We start from the raw sequence: 18,754 nt of genomic DNA, 5'->3' as shown, positions 1-18,754 counted from the left end.
TAGTCTTTACTGCATGTACATCAATTCCAGTCTTTACATAATCACGTGGAACACGGATTATATTTTCCTGTCTCATATGAAAAGTAATAGCGTGCATGTGTATAGGATTTACGTTTCAGGCTTTGAGGGCTTTAAATCCTTTGACTCCTAACCCAAGTGACTTTTCTAAGATCACAGTTGGTGGGTGGTCAAGCATATTAAAACTACTGCAAACTCTAGCGCAGTGTCCTGGACACTGGCCACAGCATCACATTATCCCCCAACAGCCTAAATTCCTTGAAGGCAAGGTTCTCTCTGGCTTCCTCTGCATCGTTCGCAGCATGCAGAGACTCAGTGAGCTGGGCTGGCCAATGCATTTCCTCTTCCGTCCATGTAATTCCACTAGAGGAGCAGAGGGCAAACTACGTTCCCATTAAAGCCACAAGGTTTAAAAACCTCTAACCTTGGAAAAGCACACTTCAACCCTCTGCACACCAAACTTCTCTACTGTGGTTTCCCCTCTGCCGCTTGCTCCTTGGCGTTCCCCGATCACTGCCTCTAGGGTCTTTACAAGGGAAAGCGAACGTAAGGTTTGGGAGCCGGCTTCGCCCCCTTCTATATTTACCGGGGGCTGGTCATCCTTCGGGCCAGGCTAACTGTCTAGGGCTGGCCCTCGGATACCTGCTCCCCGCAGGTGACCCCCCTCCCTCCCACCGAGGAGGAGGGCGCGTCCCGCTCGCTCCGTGGAGACGCCGCGGAGGCGCACACGCCTCACGCCTCCTCGCAGAAGCCACAGGGTCTGCGGCTCTTTGTCGCGGCCACACCGGAAACGGCCCGGAGCGCGCGCTGGGCGGCCGCCGAGGGTCCCGGCGCGGGGCGGGGCCGCCGGGCCCGTCCCCTTCCCCGCGGGGGCGCGCGAGGCCCGGGCGAGGCCGCCGTCCCTTCCGGGGAGCGGGGAGCCGCCGCCGCGTCCGCCGAGCGGTTCCCACCCCGCCCCCCGCAGCTCTGGGTGACGCGTCTCCAATAACAGCTCGCCGGGAGCCGCAGCTCGAGCACAGCCGGCGGCCGCACCCCGCCGCCACGATGAGGGCCGAGGGCCTCGGCGGCCTGGAGCGCTTCTGCAGCCCAGGCAAGGGCCGGGGGCTGCGGGCTCTGCAGCCCTTCCAGGTGGGGGACTTGCTGTTCTCCTGCCCGGCCTATGCCTACGTGCTCACGGTCAACGAGCGGGGCAACCACTGCGAGTACTGCTTCGCCAGGTAGGGCGGCGGCGGCGGCGGCGGCGGGCGGGAGCCGGGGGTGCCGCGCGGGAGGCTTGGACCGCGGCGCCAGGAAGTGCGTGCGGCTCGCGGGGTCCTAGCGCCGGCCTCTGGGTCGGGGTGGGGGGCGGGGAGGGGAGGAGGCCCCGCGCTGCAGCCCCACGCCCGGCGCCACGTGCGAGAGGAAACAGGACCGGTGCCCCGCTGCACGCCCTGCACTGCACGTTTTCAGAGTTGCTCACGCAGGATGCGCAGGTTCCTGCCCTCAAATGTGGGCTCCGAGCCAGGCTTGTTCCAAGCGTGGGCACTCACTGCCCTCCCGGTGCATTGGCAGCGGAGCCCCAAATTTGGGCAGCCATGGGCTGTCACCTTTAACTTATGCTTCCTGCGGTGTGTTCTGTTCCCCACAGTCCAGCACTGCCTCAGATTGGCCGTTTCTTCCAAGGAATTTAATGACTTAGTATATGTCTTGTAAAGTACGCTTACATGGGTGTTTGGAGGGACGCCAGTGGGCACTGACCACACCCCCTGGATTCTGAGATACTGCAACGATGAGTTGCAGTGTCCAGTTTTGGTTTGGGATTAGGAAAACATGGTCGCAGGAAGGGATTGGGCAAGATGTGTGGTTGCTAATGGTATTTAATTGTAAGATACCATATGTCTGTATGTGTCTGTGTTTGTATATATGATGCATATACATTTGCACACACCAACACATAATTATATCCTCAACTCTTATGAGAGTTTCAGAGCTTAAAGGCACATTAGAAATCACCAGTTCAATCCTGTCTTTCACTTAATGGATGAGAAAACTAAAGCCCAGAGAGAAAGTGGAGTTACCTTTATCCATTCACACCAGTAGTGAAGGGAGTGAAATCTGGCCTTATTCACTTCTGCCTATTTCTCACTGGTTAGTGCTCAGTAAATTTACTAAGGCAGGAAGCATGGCATTGGGGTTAAGTTTATATCAGGCCTTCCAGTACTCTGAGTAGAGACCATGCTTTGCTTTCTTTGAACCTCAGTTTCTTCATCTTTGAAATGGAGATTCCTGGGCTGGATTAAGCTGACCTGCGGTCTTGCAGGGACCTTTTGAGTACATGTCTCAAGTCCAGCATACTCAATCTCTCAGACCTGTGTGCCTTATTCTACAATAAGACGTAGCAAAAGAAGGGACAAAGGCTAAATATTGTAGTAATCTTGCCCAGACTCCCTGCCAGAACTGTCTTCCGCTTGGGGGGACCTGGAAAGGAACTAGACACGGAATCATGCCGTGGGCAGCTTAAGGGCTGTATGTGATGTGGCTCTTTGAATTGGTGAGCCAAGAGCTAAAGGGTCATGGCACCACTTTGCAACGTTTGAGTGAAGTGAGCATTGGGTTTTCCCAAAGTTAAAAAGGCTGCTGTGACTGGTCCCTTGATCTTCTGAGCCTTGCTGTGGCTCGGAGTCTGCAGCAGCGTGGGTGTCTGCAGTGGCAGGAGCAAAGCAGGTCAGGCAGCACAGAAGGAGCCTCCATCAGGGATCCTGGCAATTCCTGGAAGCCATCGCCTAAGACCATGGATGCCAGGCACATAGTAGGTGCTTACTTTATATGGGTAGTTGCCAGCCCTGGCCCCCAGTGGATGAAAGATCAAATCCCTCTGGGTTTAGAAGGGATGAGAAGAACTGAGAGATGCTTCTCTTTAGCTGTAAGTCTCCTAATTGTATCTACTACGCATACCCCAACCTTAGAACATTAATGGATGGTCAGATGCAAGTTCACAAAGCATTCAGCCTGGATTATTCTGCCATATGTGACAGTTTCCTGCCTTTTTTGTTGTTGCATTTTTCTGATTGACATTTATTAGTGTTACTCACTGTTGCCTTGGGTTCCCCACCAGGGCTGCAACTTGCAATGGGGTGTTACTACGACTTGCAAACCCCTTCTCTGTTTAATTTCCCTGACCTTATGTCAATACCCATAGTTTATTTCCTCTCTCTCCCCAAAGAATTATATGGAATCAATTAAAATAATACAAAAGAAATAATATCCATGATACTTATGCAATTAGAAATGTCTTTGTACCCTACGTCATGATTTCTATTAAATCTGAATCGTTTAGTATTAGCGGTTAGGTCATCTGATAGATTCAGCATCAGTTCCTCTGTCAGCAATTTGTATATGACTTAGGACAAATCAGTCTGTCCAGATGTATGAGGGGAACGTGTATTTTCCTCCATAGGGCCTCAAAGTATAGGAGTAGAATTCTGGAAATGTTCATACTTACAGGTCAAAATCTGCTGCCTGCCCCAGCCCCACACACCCAAAAGAAAGCTACCCCTTATCCTTTCTTTTGCCAGAAGTTTAACGTAAACAATATGGCTTAAGATAAATGAACAACTCAGGAATTTCCATGTCATGTTAATTGTATCAGGATCTTTTTTTTTGAAGGAAAGAAAAGTGATTTCTTTAGGTAGGAATAAGTATATTCTATAAATTGAGAAATAATGGAAAATGTCTTAAGTCTCAACAGAATAGGATTCTTATGGTCAGGGCAATTCAGACAAAGGTTTGCTTTGGGGAGTTTTAATTTGTATCACATTTCTCAGTCTGGTGGGTGCTACTGGAGAAGATGCGTATCTTGCCTGAACTGCTAGAAGGCAGCTCCTAATAATATTATATAAAGTTTTTCCACTTGGAAGCTGTCCCTATCAGACTTCTCAGATACACTTTATACACACATACACACATAAATGCACACATACACATTTTGGCCATTTATCACCGTTTTTTGGTGTGTTTTTTTTTTTTTTTGGAGACAGAGTTTCGCTCTTGTTGCCCAGGCTGGAGTGCAGTGGCGTGATCTCAGCTCACAGCAACCTCCACCTCCCTGGTTCAAGCAATTCCTCTGCCTCAGCCTCCCGAGTAGCTGGGATTACAGGAATGCGTCACCATGCCTGGCTAATTTTGTATTTTTAGTAGAGACAGGGTTTCTCCATGTTGGTCAGGCTGGTCTCAAACTCCCAGCCTCCCAAAGTGCTAGGATTACAGGCATGAGCCACCGCGCCCAGCCAAGTATGTTGTATTTTAAACTAAGTTTTAGACTTTTTTTTTTTTTTTTTTTTTTGAGACAGAGTCTCGTCTCATTCTGTTGCCCAGGCTGGAGTGCAGTGGCACGATCTTGGCTCACTGCAACCTCTGCCTCCCGGGTTCAAGTGATTTCCGGCTAATTTTTGTATTTTTAGTAGAGACAGGGTTTCATCATGTTGGCCAGGCTGTTCTCGAACTCCTGACCTCAAGTGATCCACCGCCTCAGCCTCCCAAAGTGCTAGGATTACAGGTGTGAGCCACTGTGCCCGGCCTAGACATATTTTAAGCCCCAATGTGATTTGTCTCAGAAGGAGAGAAATCTACTTTAACCCAGTGTTCCATCTAAATATTCATTCTATGTGCCATTCTTCAGGTAGGCAGATGTCTCCCTTTTGATCTTTTGTTCTCTTGGCTCGTGGGTTATTTAAGGATGAGGTTATTGTCATTTCTTTGTTTGTTCTGAGTGTAGGGGGGAACCAGGAAAGCCCATTTACCCTCCTTGGAATAGAGCTGTTAGAACCCAGTTTCAGTGAATTTCGGTCATGTCTGGCTTAGATTAGTTGTTTTAAAAATTAAATTGTTTGCCTGAGCCAAACCCTGGGATTAAGGTGTCCTATTTCAGCAGTTATAAAGACTTTTTTCCTCATGTCCCCCAGATTTATTCTCTAGCGTATTCATCTTAGCTTTCCTCTTGTTTTATCAAACCGGCAGAATAATTTTTAGTTGATCTTAATTAGTATTAAGAGCCATGAAATCCTGATGCTGTTTTCCTGAAGTTTTCTGAACTAGCCCTGGTTCTGGCTGCCTGAAGCTGTGCATGAGAAGGGGACTTTGTCCCCAGGGCTGCTATGACTCTGGCTCTCTTGAGAATGCTTTGAGAGTTGTTTTGGGGGAGAAATGGCTTCAGATGTATTTAAATCATCATGTTTTCTGAATAAAAAAATTGAATACATGCTCTAATAAAGGGGTTCCCCTTCTTTTTTAGATGTGTTTTTATAAAATAGGTGGTAAGACTAAAACATACGTACAACAGATTTCCTGTAGAAAGTGCCATTAAAGAATACAAAATTCAGCTATCTGTATGTTAGGTAAGGAAATGGCTGTTTTCACTTTCCACCTTTCAGTATTTCAAGGTTTCCATGTACATTAATGCATAACTTAATGACAGGGATATGTTCCAAGAACTGCCTTAGTAAAGCAGTTTGGTCCTTGTGCCAGCATGCTAGAGTGTACTTACACAAAGCTACATGAGAGAGTCTACTACTCACCTAGGCTGTGTGGTATATAGCCTGTTGCTCCTAGGTTACAAACCTGTACAGCATGTTACTGTACTGAATACTGTAGGCAGTTGTAACACAATGGTATTTGTGTATCCAAACATATCTAAACATAGAAAAGGCACAGTGAGAATATGGCATCACAATCTTATGGGACCACTTTTGTTCACGCGGTCTGTCATTGACTAAAATGTTGTTAGTGCATGACCTTATTTCAGTAGAAACCGCAAAGCAGGGACTTTGTGGCAGGTGGACTGGGTTTGAATTCTGGTTTCATTCTTTCCTGATGGTTTGTCTTTAGGCCAGTTATCACTTAACCTCTCTGAACTCCCAAGTTCCCTTATCTGTAAAATGTGCGTATTAATGCCAGTGCCGTTAATCCCAGGACTTGGTAGGCTGAGGTGGGAGGATCGCTTGAAGCCAGGATTTTGAGACCTGCCTGGGCAACATAGCAAGACCCCATTCTCTACAAAAAAAAAATTTATTTAGTTTAGCCAGCTGTGGTAGCCCGGGCCTGTAGTCCTAGCTACACTTGGGTAGGCTGAGGTGGGAAGATCCCTTGAGTCAGGAGGTTGATGCTGCAGGGAGCCATATCACTTACTCCAGCCTGGGAGACAAAGTGAGACCCTGTCTCTTAAAAAAATAAAAATAAAAAAGTGCGGGCTGGGCATGACGGCTCACGCCTGTAATCCCAACACTCTGGGAGGCTGAGGCAGATGGATCACTCGAGGTCAGGAGTTTGAGACCAGCCTGGCCAACACAGTGAAACCCTGTCTGCACTGAAGATACAAAAATTAGCCAGGTGTGGTATAGTCCCAACTACTTGGGAGGCTGAGGCAGGAGAATGGCTTGAACCTAGGAACCCATGAGGCAGAGGTTGCAGTGAGCTGAGATCACGCCACTGCATTCTAGCCTCCATCTCAAAAAAAAAAAAAAAAGCATACGAATACCCACCCTACCAACCAAGCTAAGTCAGTACAACCCTAGCACATCGTGAGCCATCAAAATCACTCTAATCTCTCTTCTTTTTATTTTGAGATGGAGTCTTACTCTGTCACCCAGGCTAGAGTGCAATGGCACAATCTCCGCCACCCAGGTTCAAGTGATTCTCCTGCCTCAGCCTCGCGAGTAGCTGGGATTACAGGCATGCACCACCATGCCTGGCTAATTTTTGTACCATGTTGGCCAGGCTGGTCTTGAACTCCTGACCTCAGGTGATCCACCTGCCTTGGCCTCCCAAAGTGCTGGGATTACAGGCATGAGCCACCACGCCTGGCCTGATCTCATACTTGTTTGATGAACTCTGCTGGCTAAATGTTTCTAATTAAATTGTGTGATAAAATATTATAATTTTAGGGGTGTTTTTATGGAGTTGTGGGGAGGGGTGAATACTGGGAAGGAAATACTGGAAATTGTTGACCAGTGGAGTCACCATTAAGCTGGCCTTCTGGCTGGGCATGGTGGCTCACACCTGTAATCCCAGCATTTTGGGAAGCCGAGGCAGGTGGATTACCTGAGGTCAGGAGTTTGAGACCAGCCTGACCGACATGGTGAAACCTCATCTCTACTAAAAATTCAAAAATTAGCTGGGCATAGTGGCGGGCGCCTGTAATCCCGGCTACTTGGGAGGCTGAGGCAGGAGAATCGCTTGAACCCGGGAGTTGGAGGTTGTGGCGAGCTGAGACTGCGCCACTGTACTCCAGCCTGGGAGACAGAGTTAGACTATGTCTCAAAAAAAAAAAAAAAAAAAGGAGGCCTGTTGAACCATAGCCACAACCAGCAGTTCTCAACCTTGGGTTCCCCAGAATTAATGATGGGTGTCTGGGATCAGTTTTCAGTATTTTTCAAAACCTAATGGAAATAATATAATATACCTACACAGGTAAACCTTCTTCAAAAAAGAGCCTTTTCTCACTCCAAAGTGCTTAGGCACTTTTATATTCTTTTAATAAGATTAAACAAATATTTATAGAGAGAAATGGAAGAAAACAGAATTTTCCACATTGCAAGGATATCAGGGCTCCTTTCTGCCTTTTACTTTCAGCACAATTGTTTCAGCTGCAGCAAGGAGCCATCCTTTAAGACTTCAAATGTGCCCGGTGCTGTGACTCACGTTATTTTTCATATGCGGGGAACATAATTTCTGTTATAGCTGGTAGGGGCTTAGTGACCAAGCTGCACGTTTGGAACCGATTTCAGATGAAAGAGACAGAATAACAGCAGGATATCCTGAAGTGAAATTCAAACCCTGGTGAGTTAAAACCACCATCTAACACCTTTCCCTCCCAAAGCAATTGCACAGAATCCTCTCAATCAAAAAAATTTCGAAGAACCTGTATAAAATGGCATTTCTTTAAATCATATTGCTCTTTGCAGCCCATAAAGCATTTCCAGATACATTCTTATTTTGATCCTTCCAAGGATGGCAGGTATACACAGGGCCTTATTCCATTTTACGTAGAAAGAAACTGAGTGTTAGAGAAGTTAAGCGGTTTCTCTGAATTTCACACCTTTTTTGTCAAATATTTATTGAGTGCCTCTTAAAAGGCCGGACTCCATGACCTTCAAGGATGGAGCCAAATCTCCCTGTTCCTAGTATGATCCTCCTGTGCCTCCTTTGGCCTGAATCTACTGTGTGGTTCACCCAGGCACTTACCCCTCCTTTACTACTGTGTGGTTCACCCGGGCGCTTACCCCTCCTTTACTACTGTGTGGTTCACCCGGGCGCTTACCCCTCCTTTACTACTGTGTGGTCCACCCGGGCGCTTACCCCTCCTTTACTACTGTGTGGTCCACCCGGGCGCTTACCCCTCCTTTACTACTGTGTGGTTCACCCGGGCGCTTACCCCTCCTTTACTACTGTGTGGTTCACCCGGGCGCTTGCCCCTCCTTTACTACTGTGTGGTTCACCCGGGCGCTTGCCCCTCCTTTACTACTGTGTGGTTCACCCGGGCGCTTACCCCTCCTTTACTACTGTGTGGTTCACCCGGGCGCTTACCCCTCCTTTACTACTGTGTGGTTCACCCGGGCGCTTACCCCTCCTTTACTACTGTGTGGTTCACCCAGGCACTTACCCCTCCTTTACTACTGTGTGGTTCCCCGGAGACTGGGGGCTTAATCTGTCTCTGATATCTCCTTGATTGAATAGAATTTATAATTGGCCAACAATTTAACAAACGAATGCATTGTTTAAAGAATTGTTTAAAGTTTTAAAAAATGTTTGATTCAGCCATCTTAGATCTATATCTTACGCTGATATGGACTTAGACATGTTGTTTTTATTACAATGCTTTGAAATTTGCATAAGAGCTATACATATTCTTTTATATGTATGAATTATTATGCAATAAAACATAAAAAGAACATGAGGCTTTGGTCCTTTTGTAGGCTTGGAATATTTTTAATATTACGCTAGGACTAAACCAGAGTTAGTCATCTCAGCCTTTATACCTACATATAAAGAGTTTGTTTCTGTGCCATGTGATAGGGCAGCATCAGCCCATAGTCTTTTTTTTTTTTTTTTCTTCTTAAGCAAATCCATTCTTCAGGATCTCTCTCTGCAGAAGTTAAATCTCTTGAGTTGTGGAAATGGAATTTATGGTGCAGCTATAGGAGGAGGCCCCTGGTTGGTATTCCTGTAGAACAGGCAAGTTGCACACCACCTGTGAGAAGGTTCTTGTAAAAATATGTTAAATTTCTTTGAGAAGATCCAGGGCTCACTGCTATAGTTTGGCAGGAACCTGGTCTTTGGGAGAACTCAGAATTGGTGAGAATTCAGGACAGCAAAATTGTCTCTTTTAGGATTTGATATAGTGAGAGAATTGCAAAGGAAGTTTCTACTGTATTTGGGTGTTTTAGGCTTACTGCTTTGAACTTAGGTTAATATTCCGTCCTCTTTTCCCTGTCAGTATAAAAATATGAAATAATTACTGTTTTATGCCACTTTATTTCTGTCCTCGAAGAAAGCAATCAATAATTACAAGCATGCTTTATCTTCCTGGAGTCATGAATAATTAAATTCACTCCCCCCATCCACACACATCTTTTTTTGGACCTCAGATGTACAGTTGAGGTAATCATACTTCTGAGTTCAAGGCATGCTTTTATCTGGTATGTGCAAGGCAAATTTGATTTTTCAGAATGTTCCCTCTCATTTCCTACTCTTCTCACAGACAGCTCCTCTATGGGTTTGGTTACGTATCTTTGAATACATGTGTATGTGTGTCCTGATGATCACTAGGGAACTAGACACACCTAGAACAAGGCACCCTGATTTTACTTGGCAGATTCAGAGCTTGAGCTCTCTTCTGATCCTCCTGCTCACTCAGCGTTTTTCTGTAGCTGTGTCAGGGCAGGGGCCCCTGCACTGGCCCCTTCCTCCTGATGAGTGGCCTATTCTGACACTTGAGGGAGGCAGGGCATTTTGAGGTCTCCTTTGCCTGTCAGGAACTTGCATTGTTAGCCCACCCACATCCCCAACCTTCACTTCTTTGGATTTCTAGGAAATCTGCAGTAGTTTAGGGGTGCAGTCCTTTGGCAGGGAATTAACTGAAGTACCTGCCTTTTCAGGGGTTGAACCCATGACCTTGGCCTCATTAGAGCTCTAACCAGTCACAAAGCACACACCTCACTTTGTGTAACTTCTGCTGACTTGTTCCTGCCACCCTCCGCGGCTTCCTATTCAATTGCAAAGGCGTTCACACCAACACAATAGAACAGAAGGAAATCAGATCTCTTCAAGACTTCTCTGAAGGACAGAAATATGCAATTTAGCAGGAAAATAATACAAAAAAGTCGCGAAGGTTCAGGAAACAACTTATCTTTCTAGTCCATACATTCGCTGAGAATCCAGCTGTGTCTCTCAGATTCTTTCTCAATCAAAAATTTAAAAATAGCGTGGAACTCCTTGTGTTAATTTATTAACGTAAAATCTAGCGACTCTTGTACATGAAGTGGAAGGTTTCGGATGACTAAGTAGAAATATTGTATGTATGTTATTAAAATGGATTGGGTTAGCTTTTATAGAAAAAGTGGATCTGAGAATTCATAAGTGCTTACCTTTGGCAAGTTTATAGTCCCTAGAGATAAAAATGAATGTGTGCTGTAATAACAAAGACACAGTTGTGTCTTAGTGAGTGCACTGTGATGCTCAGGGTGTGTTGGTGCCCAGGGGACGCGGAGTCACCATGGAGGAGAAGAAAAACAAGGACAACTCCCTAGAGAAGTGAAATTCACACAGGGCTTGAAGACCTGAATGTATCTTGGGGGAGGGACATGGTAAGATAATCCAAAAAGATACAGGTTTTTATTAGAGCCAAATAAAAATCTCAAGGATTTTATATCTTGGCACTTGGAAGGAGTTATGTTGAAATCTGTGTTCTCTTTAATCTGTGAGTACCAAGAAAGACTCTTCAGGGATGTAGGTACTAGCTCATATTTTTGATGAGATGGGGATTTTTCTTACTCTGATGATGTTTGGATAGGAAACACTTGCTCATTTGCCACCTGAAAAATCTCTTCTCTGTCAAGTCCATGAATCCGTGGTACAGTGACAGTTGCTGTTCACAGTGATAGCCTCATATGCTCTTAAAACCTCACCAATAAGACACATTTAATTATGAGCCGATAGTATACTCCTTAAGGGTAGGAATTCTACTTTTTAACTCAATCAAAAACATTTGTATTTGTGGACACTTAGTGGGTTCTATAGTTCTGGAAAACAACTCCGAAGAAAAGGAACAAAAATCCCTACCACCACGGAGCTTATTTTCCAGCTTTTATTCATCTTTATTTTACCCCCAGTTCCTTGAATTTTGTAAGGCTTCAGCAGATGCTGTATAAAAGGCAGGAAGGTTTGTTCTTTTTCTTTCTTCTGGTCATCCATGTATGTCATGAAGAACATTCTGTTAACCAGAATGTTTAACCATGTTGGGACTCAGAAAATGATACCCCAAAGTTTGGCCCTTTGGCATACAGAGCACTTTCCACTGAAGGGGGTTGGAAGGGCCTCAGAAGCGAAGACTCTGTGACCTTCCCTGTCCCTCAGTCTATTACCGTTATTAGCTCATACCCTTTTGTCCATTCTTCATTGAACATAAAAATAGGCAGTTTTCCTTGAGTTCTTGAGTTATTGGGCTCTCATTTTGAAGGCTCTTGTTTTACATAAAAACTTTGACTAAATACATTTGTTATGTTTTTATCTTGCTAATATGTCTTTTCTTCCAGGGGTGTTGGCCATGACCCTTATGATAGATGAGGAAAGACATCACATCTTTCCACTCCTACAACTGCAACACCCTGTCTCATGACTGACACGAACTAAGAGAGAGCTTTGATCAGATAATACTTAGGTCCAATGAATTGGCAACATCCCTATGTTGGTTAAAATAGCAGCAGCTCTGGGTAGATATATTTTAGAAGTTAATGAAATATGGCCTAGCCATACACCTGAGTAAATATTTTAAACAGCACTCTAAAAAAACCTTTAGGGTTTTTGTTTGTTTGTTTGTTTTTTAACTTTAAAACATTCAGGTTAACAAGGAAGTAGGGATTCAGGAACAATCTATTTATTTCATCCAATATTTAATTGATTTCTGCACATGTTCCAGCTTTACAAGGCACTCAGCTACTGAATATTTTCTAGGTACAGAGAGAGAGAGAGAAAGAGAGAGAAGCCCACCTCTCTTGATCTTCTCTGTTTGTGAATCTGAGGACGCCCCTGATAGAACTCCATGGTAGAGTCAGGGCTTCCTGATGGACACCCTCAGGCCAAGCCTCAGGAGCCATATCTGAGTCTAGCTTGCTCTGCTGTGTTATTTTCACTCTGGTCATCCTAAATTGCTTATAGTAATGAATGCATACATATACACACATGCACACACATATATGCACCTTGCTGATTCTCCTGTCTATGTCCCTCTTTGCCTGGCTCATTCCTTTGGTTCTGAGAAATCTGTCCTGATTTCTGCAGTCTGGATTAGTTCCCTTTGTCTTTGCTCCCACAGCACCTCATACAAACTTCCTTTATCACACTTGCTCCTTGAATGCATGAACTAGGTCTTACTTATCTTTGTAACCCCAGCATTTAGCAAGAAGACTAGCCTCTGTTACTGCAGTAAATATCTGCAAAATGTATTAGTCTCATTTCTGCATCTTATCTTACTAGTGGCCCTTTGCATAGGCCTCATCACCTCTCTTAATATGCAACTGTTCATTCTTGGAAATGAATCCTTGTAAATACTCTCAGAAGCCTTTATTGACTCCTTGCTTTCTTCAGGACAAGTTCCCTACTAAGTGCCCCTCCCATTGTATCCAGCATTATCCCTCACTGCATTTTGACTTAGACTCCAAGTTCAATTTGGGTGGTCTTTGCAAAGCTGAAGAATGTCATTCTTCATTCTTCCTATTGTCCATTTGTCATCTAGAGTACTTTTCTCTGTAATATTTCCTTCCTTATCCTCTGCTAAGGCCTCAGAGCCTCAGTTTGTTTATACTCAAGAAAGATCCAGCTCAAATTGCATCTCTTTCCAAAGTTTTATCTTTTTCTGTTTTTTTTTGTTTGTTTTTGTTTTTGTTTTTGTGTGTGTGTGTGTGTGTGTGTGTGTTTGAGACAGAGTCTCTCTCTGTCACCCAGGCTGGAGTGCAATAGCACAATCTCTTCTCATTGCATCCTCCGCCTCCCAGATCCAAGCGATTCTCCCACCTCAGTCTCCTGAGTAGCTGGGATTACAGGCACGTGCCACCATGCCTGGCTAATTTTTGTATTTTTTCATAGAGATGGGGTTTCACCATGTTGGCCAGGCTGGTCTCGAACTCCCGACCTCAGGTGATCCACCCACCTTGGCCTCCCAAAGTGCTGGGATTATAGGCATGAACCACCGCACCTGGTCCAAAGCTTTGTCTTAACTACTTCAGCCCACACATCTTTCATTTTATTTATCGACTTGTTTGTATTTATTTTATAATAATTTACTATTTACATTTTTTGAACATCCTACTATTCCAAGCATTGTGCTCTCACTGTGGAGTTTCAGAGATGAATAAGACAACATGCTCAGTAAGTGCTATTTCCCTAACTTCTGTATCTTCAAAGAGCTCAGTCCTAGGGGTAGCTTTCTGCTCTCAATTCCAGGTCATGTGGGCTGTTTGGATGCTGAATCATTTTGCCTGATATTTATATTTACCACGCTCATGTAGGCAGGGCAGATTTCCCCAAATAGCTCTTTTTTTGAGATGGAGTTTTGCTCTTGTTGCCCAGGCTGGAGTGCAATGGCACGATCTCGGCTCACCGCAACCTCCGCCTCCCAGGTTCAAGCAATTCTCCTGCCTCAGCCTCCCAAGTAGCTAGGATTACAGGCGCCTGCCACCACGCCCAGCTAATTTTGTATTTCTACTAGTGACAGGGTTTCTCCATGTTGGTCAGTCTGGTCTTGAACTCCTGACCTTAGGTGATCCGCCTGCCTCGGCCTCCCAAAGTGCTGGGATTACAGGCATGAGCCACCTCGCCCAGCCACTCATTTTTTTTTTTAACAAAAATATTATTTCCCAGTATGGCTGTAGCACAGTACTTTTTGTACCTAGAAAATAACACTTTTGAATAGAAATTACTTAGCTGTGATAGATTAACATGTCTTCTTACTGCCTCATGTGCAAGGTTTTATAGTATAAAAAATGTTCTCCATTCAGAGAAATACAAATGGAATCAATAAGGATTGAAAGAAAAATGTCTGCTAAATCTATTTAAATGGTATCTGATCAGTTTAAGTTTTCAAGGTAAAGTCCACAATTCGGGGTAATTCGCCTAAACAAATTAGTAATTCAATTTTTTGTATTTTGTTTGCAGGAAAATAAAACTGAGGGGATGAGAGAATCTCAACTCTTAAAATTCTTCTGTAGGCAATTAAAAAGATAACATTTTCCAGGCCAGGCGTGGTGGCTTACGCCTGTAATCCCAGCACTTTGGGAGGCCAAGACGGACAGATGGCTTGAGGACAGGAGGTCAAGCCCAGCCTGGCCAACATGGTGAAACCCTGTCTCTACTAAAAATAAAAAATTAGCTGGGCGTGGTGGTTCATGTCTGTAATTAATCCCAGCTACTTGAAGGCTGAGGCAGGAGAATCTCTTGAACCCGGGAGGCAGAGGTTGTAGTGATCCAAGATTGTGCCACTGCACTCCAGCCTAGGCGACAGAGCAAGACCCTCTCTCAAACAAACAAACGAAAAACACACATTTTCCTGTAAGTAAGATTCAGAACAGTTCTGTCTGGACAGGTAGTTAACACATGTTTTGCTGCAGCAGACCTGACCATGTTCTGGGAACTCACAATTAGCATTAGACTATAAAGGAATTTTTACCATGGTTTATTTCCGTTTTATGGACAGAATGTTGAAGTAAGGAATACTGTTAGGAGTATTTTAAGTTTTCAAGTAGTTAAATTTATATTACTTTGGTTTTGTCGTTTTCTTTGATTTTTAATCACGTGAGTTTTATGCAACAGCAAGCATGGGGAACCTAATAATATTGGTATTCATTACAAAGTACTAATAGTAACATCTGTCATTTAACTGGAAGAAGCGGTGGATATTATTTTGTCAGTTCCTTTATGAGAGAACTGAGTTAGAAAGGCATTCGTTGTTTCTTTGCTTTTGACTTTTCAATCAGAAGGCATTAGAGAAGTAAAGATAAAAGTAGCAAGGAAGTGTTACTCTGACCTTGCACAAAAGTTAAGACAGAGCATTTCCAGAGGAAAACGTGAAATTTTAAAAGTGCATACATTCATTCTTTGGACGAGCTTTAACTGTTAGAGATTGTGCAGGGCCTACAAGAGGAACTTCGGATATAGGTGTTGTCCAGGGGCTGAAAAGAAAATGTAATGTTCACTGTTTCACAGGCTAAATATTTCTCTCCTATATTCATAAGCTTCATGAATTTTTTTTTTCTTTCTAAGGCAAAGGTAAATTTTCTCTGGGCCAGAGCCTGCATGAAAACAAATCCGTGTTATTTTGTAACTAGGTCAGCCATTACTCTGACCACCAAGCCCAGCTTCCTTCTTGTAAATTACAGCTCCAGTTCCAATAGTTGGGGAAACCTATTAGTTGCTACCTTACTGCCCTAAATATTTCCTGCCTCCCCAAGAGGATGCGGGCTCTAACTTTTAACAAGCCTCAGAACAAAGCCTGGTGCTGAGCGAAGGTTCAGCACAGCCCTGGGAAGAAGCCCCCCGCTGCACGTGGGTCCCGTTCACTGTTACATTGTGGATTAAAGTGATGTATGGAGCACCTTTCACTATTACACAAAAACCTGTAGCCTGAGTATTATCCTTGTCCCCTGACCAGGGTTATAATAGCGTTCTGCCACAATTCCTCCAATTTTTATTTCTCTTAAACAAGATTGGAGGCCTTGCTAGTATAACCACCCTCGCTGGGTGGGAGGCTAACTTTGTTTCTGATTGTCTTATTTCAACCTATGGTGAAGTTATATTGCGCTGCTGGGGCTTTTTTCCCATTCTCTTTTTCATTTGGCTGGGGCTGCCTCTGTTCAACAGAGCATACTTGTCACTTCTTCTGTCACCATTAGTTAAAAGTAATTGTTATTGCAAACCTCCTCTATGCCAGTATCATTTTCTTTCATGGTGAAACCCACTAAGCATTCATTTCAGTAGCAGAAAGTAGGGAGCTTACAGAATCAAATTCTTTTTATCTAGACCAACAGCACCTGCGGCAATGCATTAACTAGCAGGAGTTGTTAATTACATTTCTAACTTGTTGATCTTCATGGTTTCCGATTTTTAAAAACAAGGAAATTAATCACTGTGTGTGTCTCCTCCAGTAGGAAATGACAGGAGCGTGTCTTCTAAGTTCTTTTCCAGTCAGTAATAATCAAATACTTGCATTTTCCTGTAACATTTCTTTTCTTCCTTTGTGGATAGAACTATTTCTTAAGTTCAAAGGGCCCTTCTGTTCACAGTAGCATAGATATTTGCCCATAAAACAAAGGCTTTAGAAACATAGATCCTGTAGCTATGAGTCTGAGTGAGACTGTGCTGATGGTATTTCAATAGTTGACATCACTTTAAAAAAAAGCACAAAGACTAATTAAAAGTGTAGTAGTACCCAGCATTTATTGAACATTTACAGTGTTCTAAGCAATGTATTAAATGTTTTGCTTGCATTTTCTCATTTAACTTTCATAGCAAACCTGTGAGGTGGAAATGATATCTTTATTTGACAGTGAAGGAAACTGAGGTTCAGAAAGGACTAGTAACTTGCCCAAGATCACATAGCACATCAAGTACCAGAAAGAAAAAACGATTTGAGAGAGGGATCCTAAATTGTGAGACAGGAATCAAGAAACAGCAGAACGAAAGCTGAGGTTTTCTTTCTTAAAACTTGCACCTGCTTCTAGGATACTTGATCATGGGTTAGAAAAAGACAGGGTCAGCTACTTTATTCTTATGTAAATGTTCATCATCAAGGTAGTTAAACAACCTGATCCATCCTGTGATTCATTCTTAAGAATCTCAGAAAAATCTAAACAATCTGCCTTGCAGAGTGCTTCAACTGTGTACAGCAATTTCCACACGAAAAAGCCACTCCGCCCAAATGTATTACCATAGGCCTGTGGCTCCGCATTCTAGAAGCACACTGGAATCTCCTGGGAGCTTTCTAAAAGTCCTAGTGCCTGGGCCCAGCACATACCAATTGAATGAGAACTGATGAGCCCTGCCCCAGACAACCAAGGTTGAGAACCACTGTGAGAGGTTATTAGTGATTCACTCTACACTTTCCTTTTTGCTCCATTCCTTTGGGGTTATTTCAGTTCTTTTTTTTTTTTTAGGGAAATTTTGTTTTCTTTATTTTGCTCAGTCTTTTCCCAAACTTCCTGAACAATTCAGATCAGATTACATTGCAAATGAAAAATTTACGACTGTGTCTTTTGTAGGAACGGAGTTTGTTCCAAATGCTTTGTATAGTCCTACAGCGAAAATGGATAGCCCATATGAAGTTTCTCTCTGGCTGTAACTCCTCAGTCAGCAATAGTCAAACGCTCATAGGATCTCTCTCCTCTCTCAAGCACATATACTACACATACACAGTGCAGGTACCACCTCAGCAAGTTTTAGTTTGAATTTCAGCCATGAGACTTATGAAGAGTTTAAATGTCTCGCTAGCTCTGGAAAGAACTGCAGCACATATCTGAATAATTTAAACAGGGCTTCATCCCCGCCCCCACCCCACCACCTCATCTAGAATTGCTTAAACCAGAATAGATCAAAGGCGATTCTTACGTTATTCACTATCAGTAACAGTAGCTATCAAAAACTGTTAGCTTTTCTTCTCTGCTCTGAAGGCAAGCTGGCCCAAGAAGACCTATGTTAAGAAAATTCACACTGCTGAAAGAAATTAGAGATGACACAAACAAATGGAAAAACATTTCATTCTCATGGATTGGAAGAGCCAATATTGTTAAAATGTCCATACTGCCCAAAGCAATCTACAGATTTCAACACTATTCCTACCAAACTACCAAAGTCATTTTTCACAGAATAAGAAAATGCTTTTCTAAAATTGATGTGGAACCAAAAGAGAGCCCAAATAGCCAAAGCAATCCTAAGCAAAAAGAACAAAGCCAGAGGCATCACATTACCCAACTTCAAATAATACCGTAAGGCTATGGTAACCAAAACAGCATGGTATGGGTACAAAACAGAGACATAGACCAGAAATAAAGCTGCACACCTACAGTCATCTGATCTTTGACAAAGTCAACAGAAATAAGCAATGGGGAAAGGACTCCCTATTCAATAAATGGTGCTGGGATGACTGGCTAGCCATATGCAGAAGAATGAAACTGGACCCCTAACATTTTACCATATACAAAAATTAACTCAAGATGGATTAAATATTTAAATGTAAGACCTCAAACTGTAAAAATCCTAGAACACCTAGGAAATACCATTCTGGACATTGGCTTTGGCAAAAGACTATGACTAAGTCTTCAAAAGCAGTTGAAACAATAATTGAAAGTGGGACCTAATTAAGCTAAAGAGCTTCTGCACAGCAAAAAAAACTATCAACAGAGTAAACAGACACCCTACAGAGTAGAAGAAAATATTCACAAACTGTGCATCTGACAAAGGTCTAATATCCAGAGCCTGTGAAGAAGTTAATTCGACA

The 18,754-nt window shown here is 43.6% G+C and overlaps 1 protein-coding gene across 4 annotated transcripts in view; it reads left to right on the top strand.

The window, feature by feature from the left end:
• The first annotated feature begins 797 nt into the window (after positions 1 to 797).
• The window catches only part of SMYD2 (SET and MYND domain containing 2), a 56,387-nt gene continuing 38,430 nt past the window's right edge, over positions 798 to 18,754 (top strand). For 2 of the 4 annotated variants that reach the window (XM_054452551.2, XM_054452476.2), the window contains exon 1: positions 800 to 1,235. In XM_054452551.2, the coding sequence (XP_054308526.1) occupies positions 1,063 to 1,235 (173 nt within the window). In that variant the 5' untranslated portion in view covers positions 800 to 1,062. Of the gene's footprint in view, positions 1,236 to 18,754 lie in introns of all 4 variants that reach the window. The other 2 variants (XM_054452486.2, XM_054452470.2) reach the window with 2 other exon arrangements.

The sequence above is a fragment of the Pongo pygmaeus genome, chromosome 1 (assembly GCF_028885625.2).
Source record: "Pongo pygmaeus isolate AG05252 chromosome 1, NHGRI_mPonPyg2-v2.0_pri, whole genome shotgun sequence".
Taxonomy (NCBI): domain Eukaryota; kingdom Metazoa; phylum Chordata; class Mammalia; order Primates; family Hominidae; genus Pongo; species Pongo pygmaeus.
The sequence above is the reverse complement of the archived record's forward strand: the minus strand, read 5'-3'. Positions and strand labels throughout refer to the sequence as shown.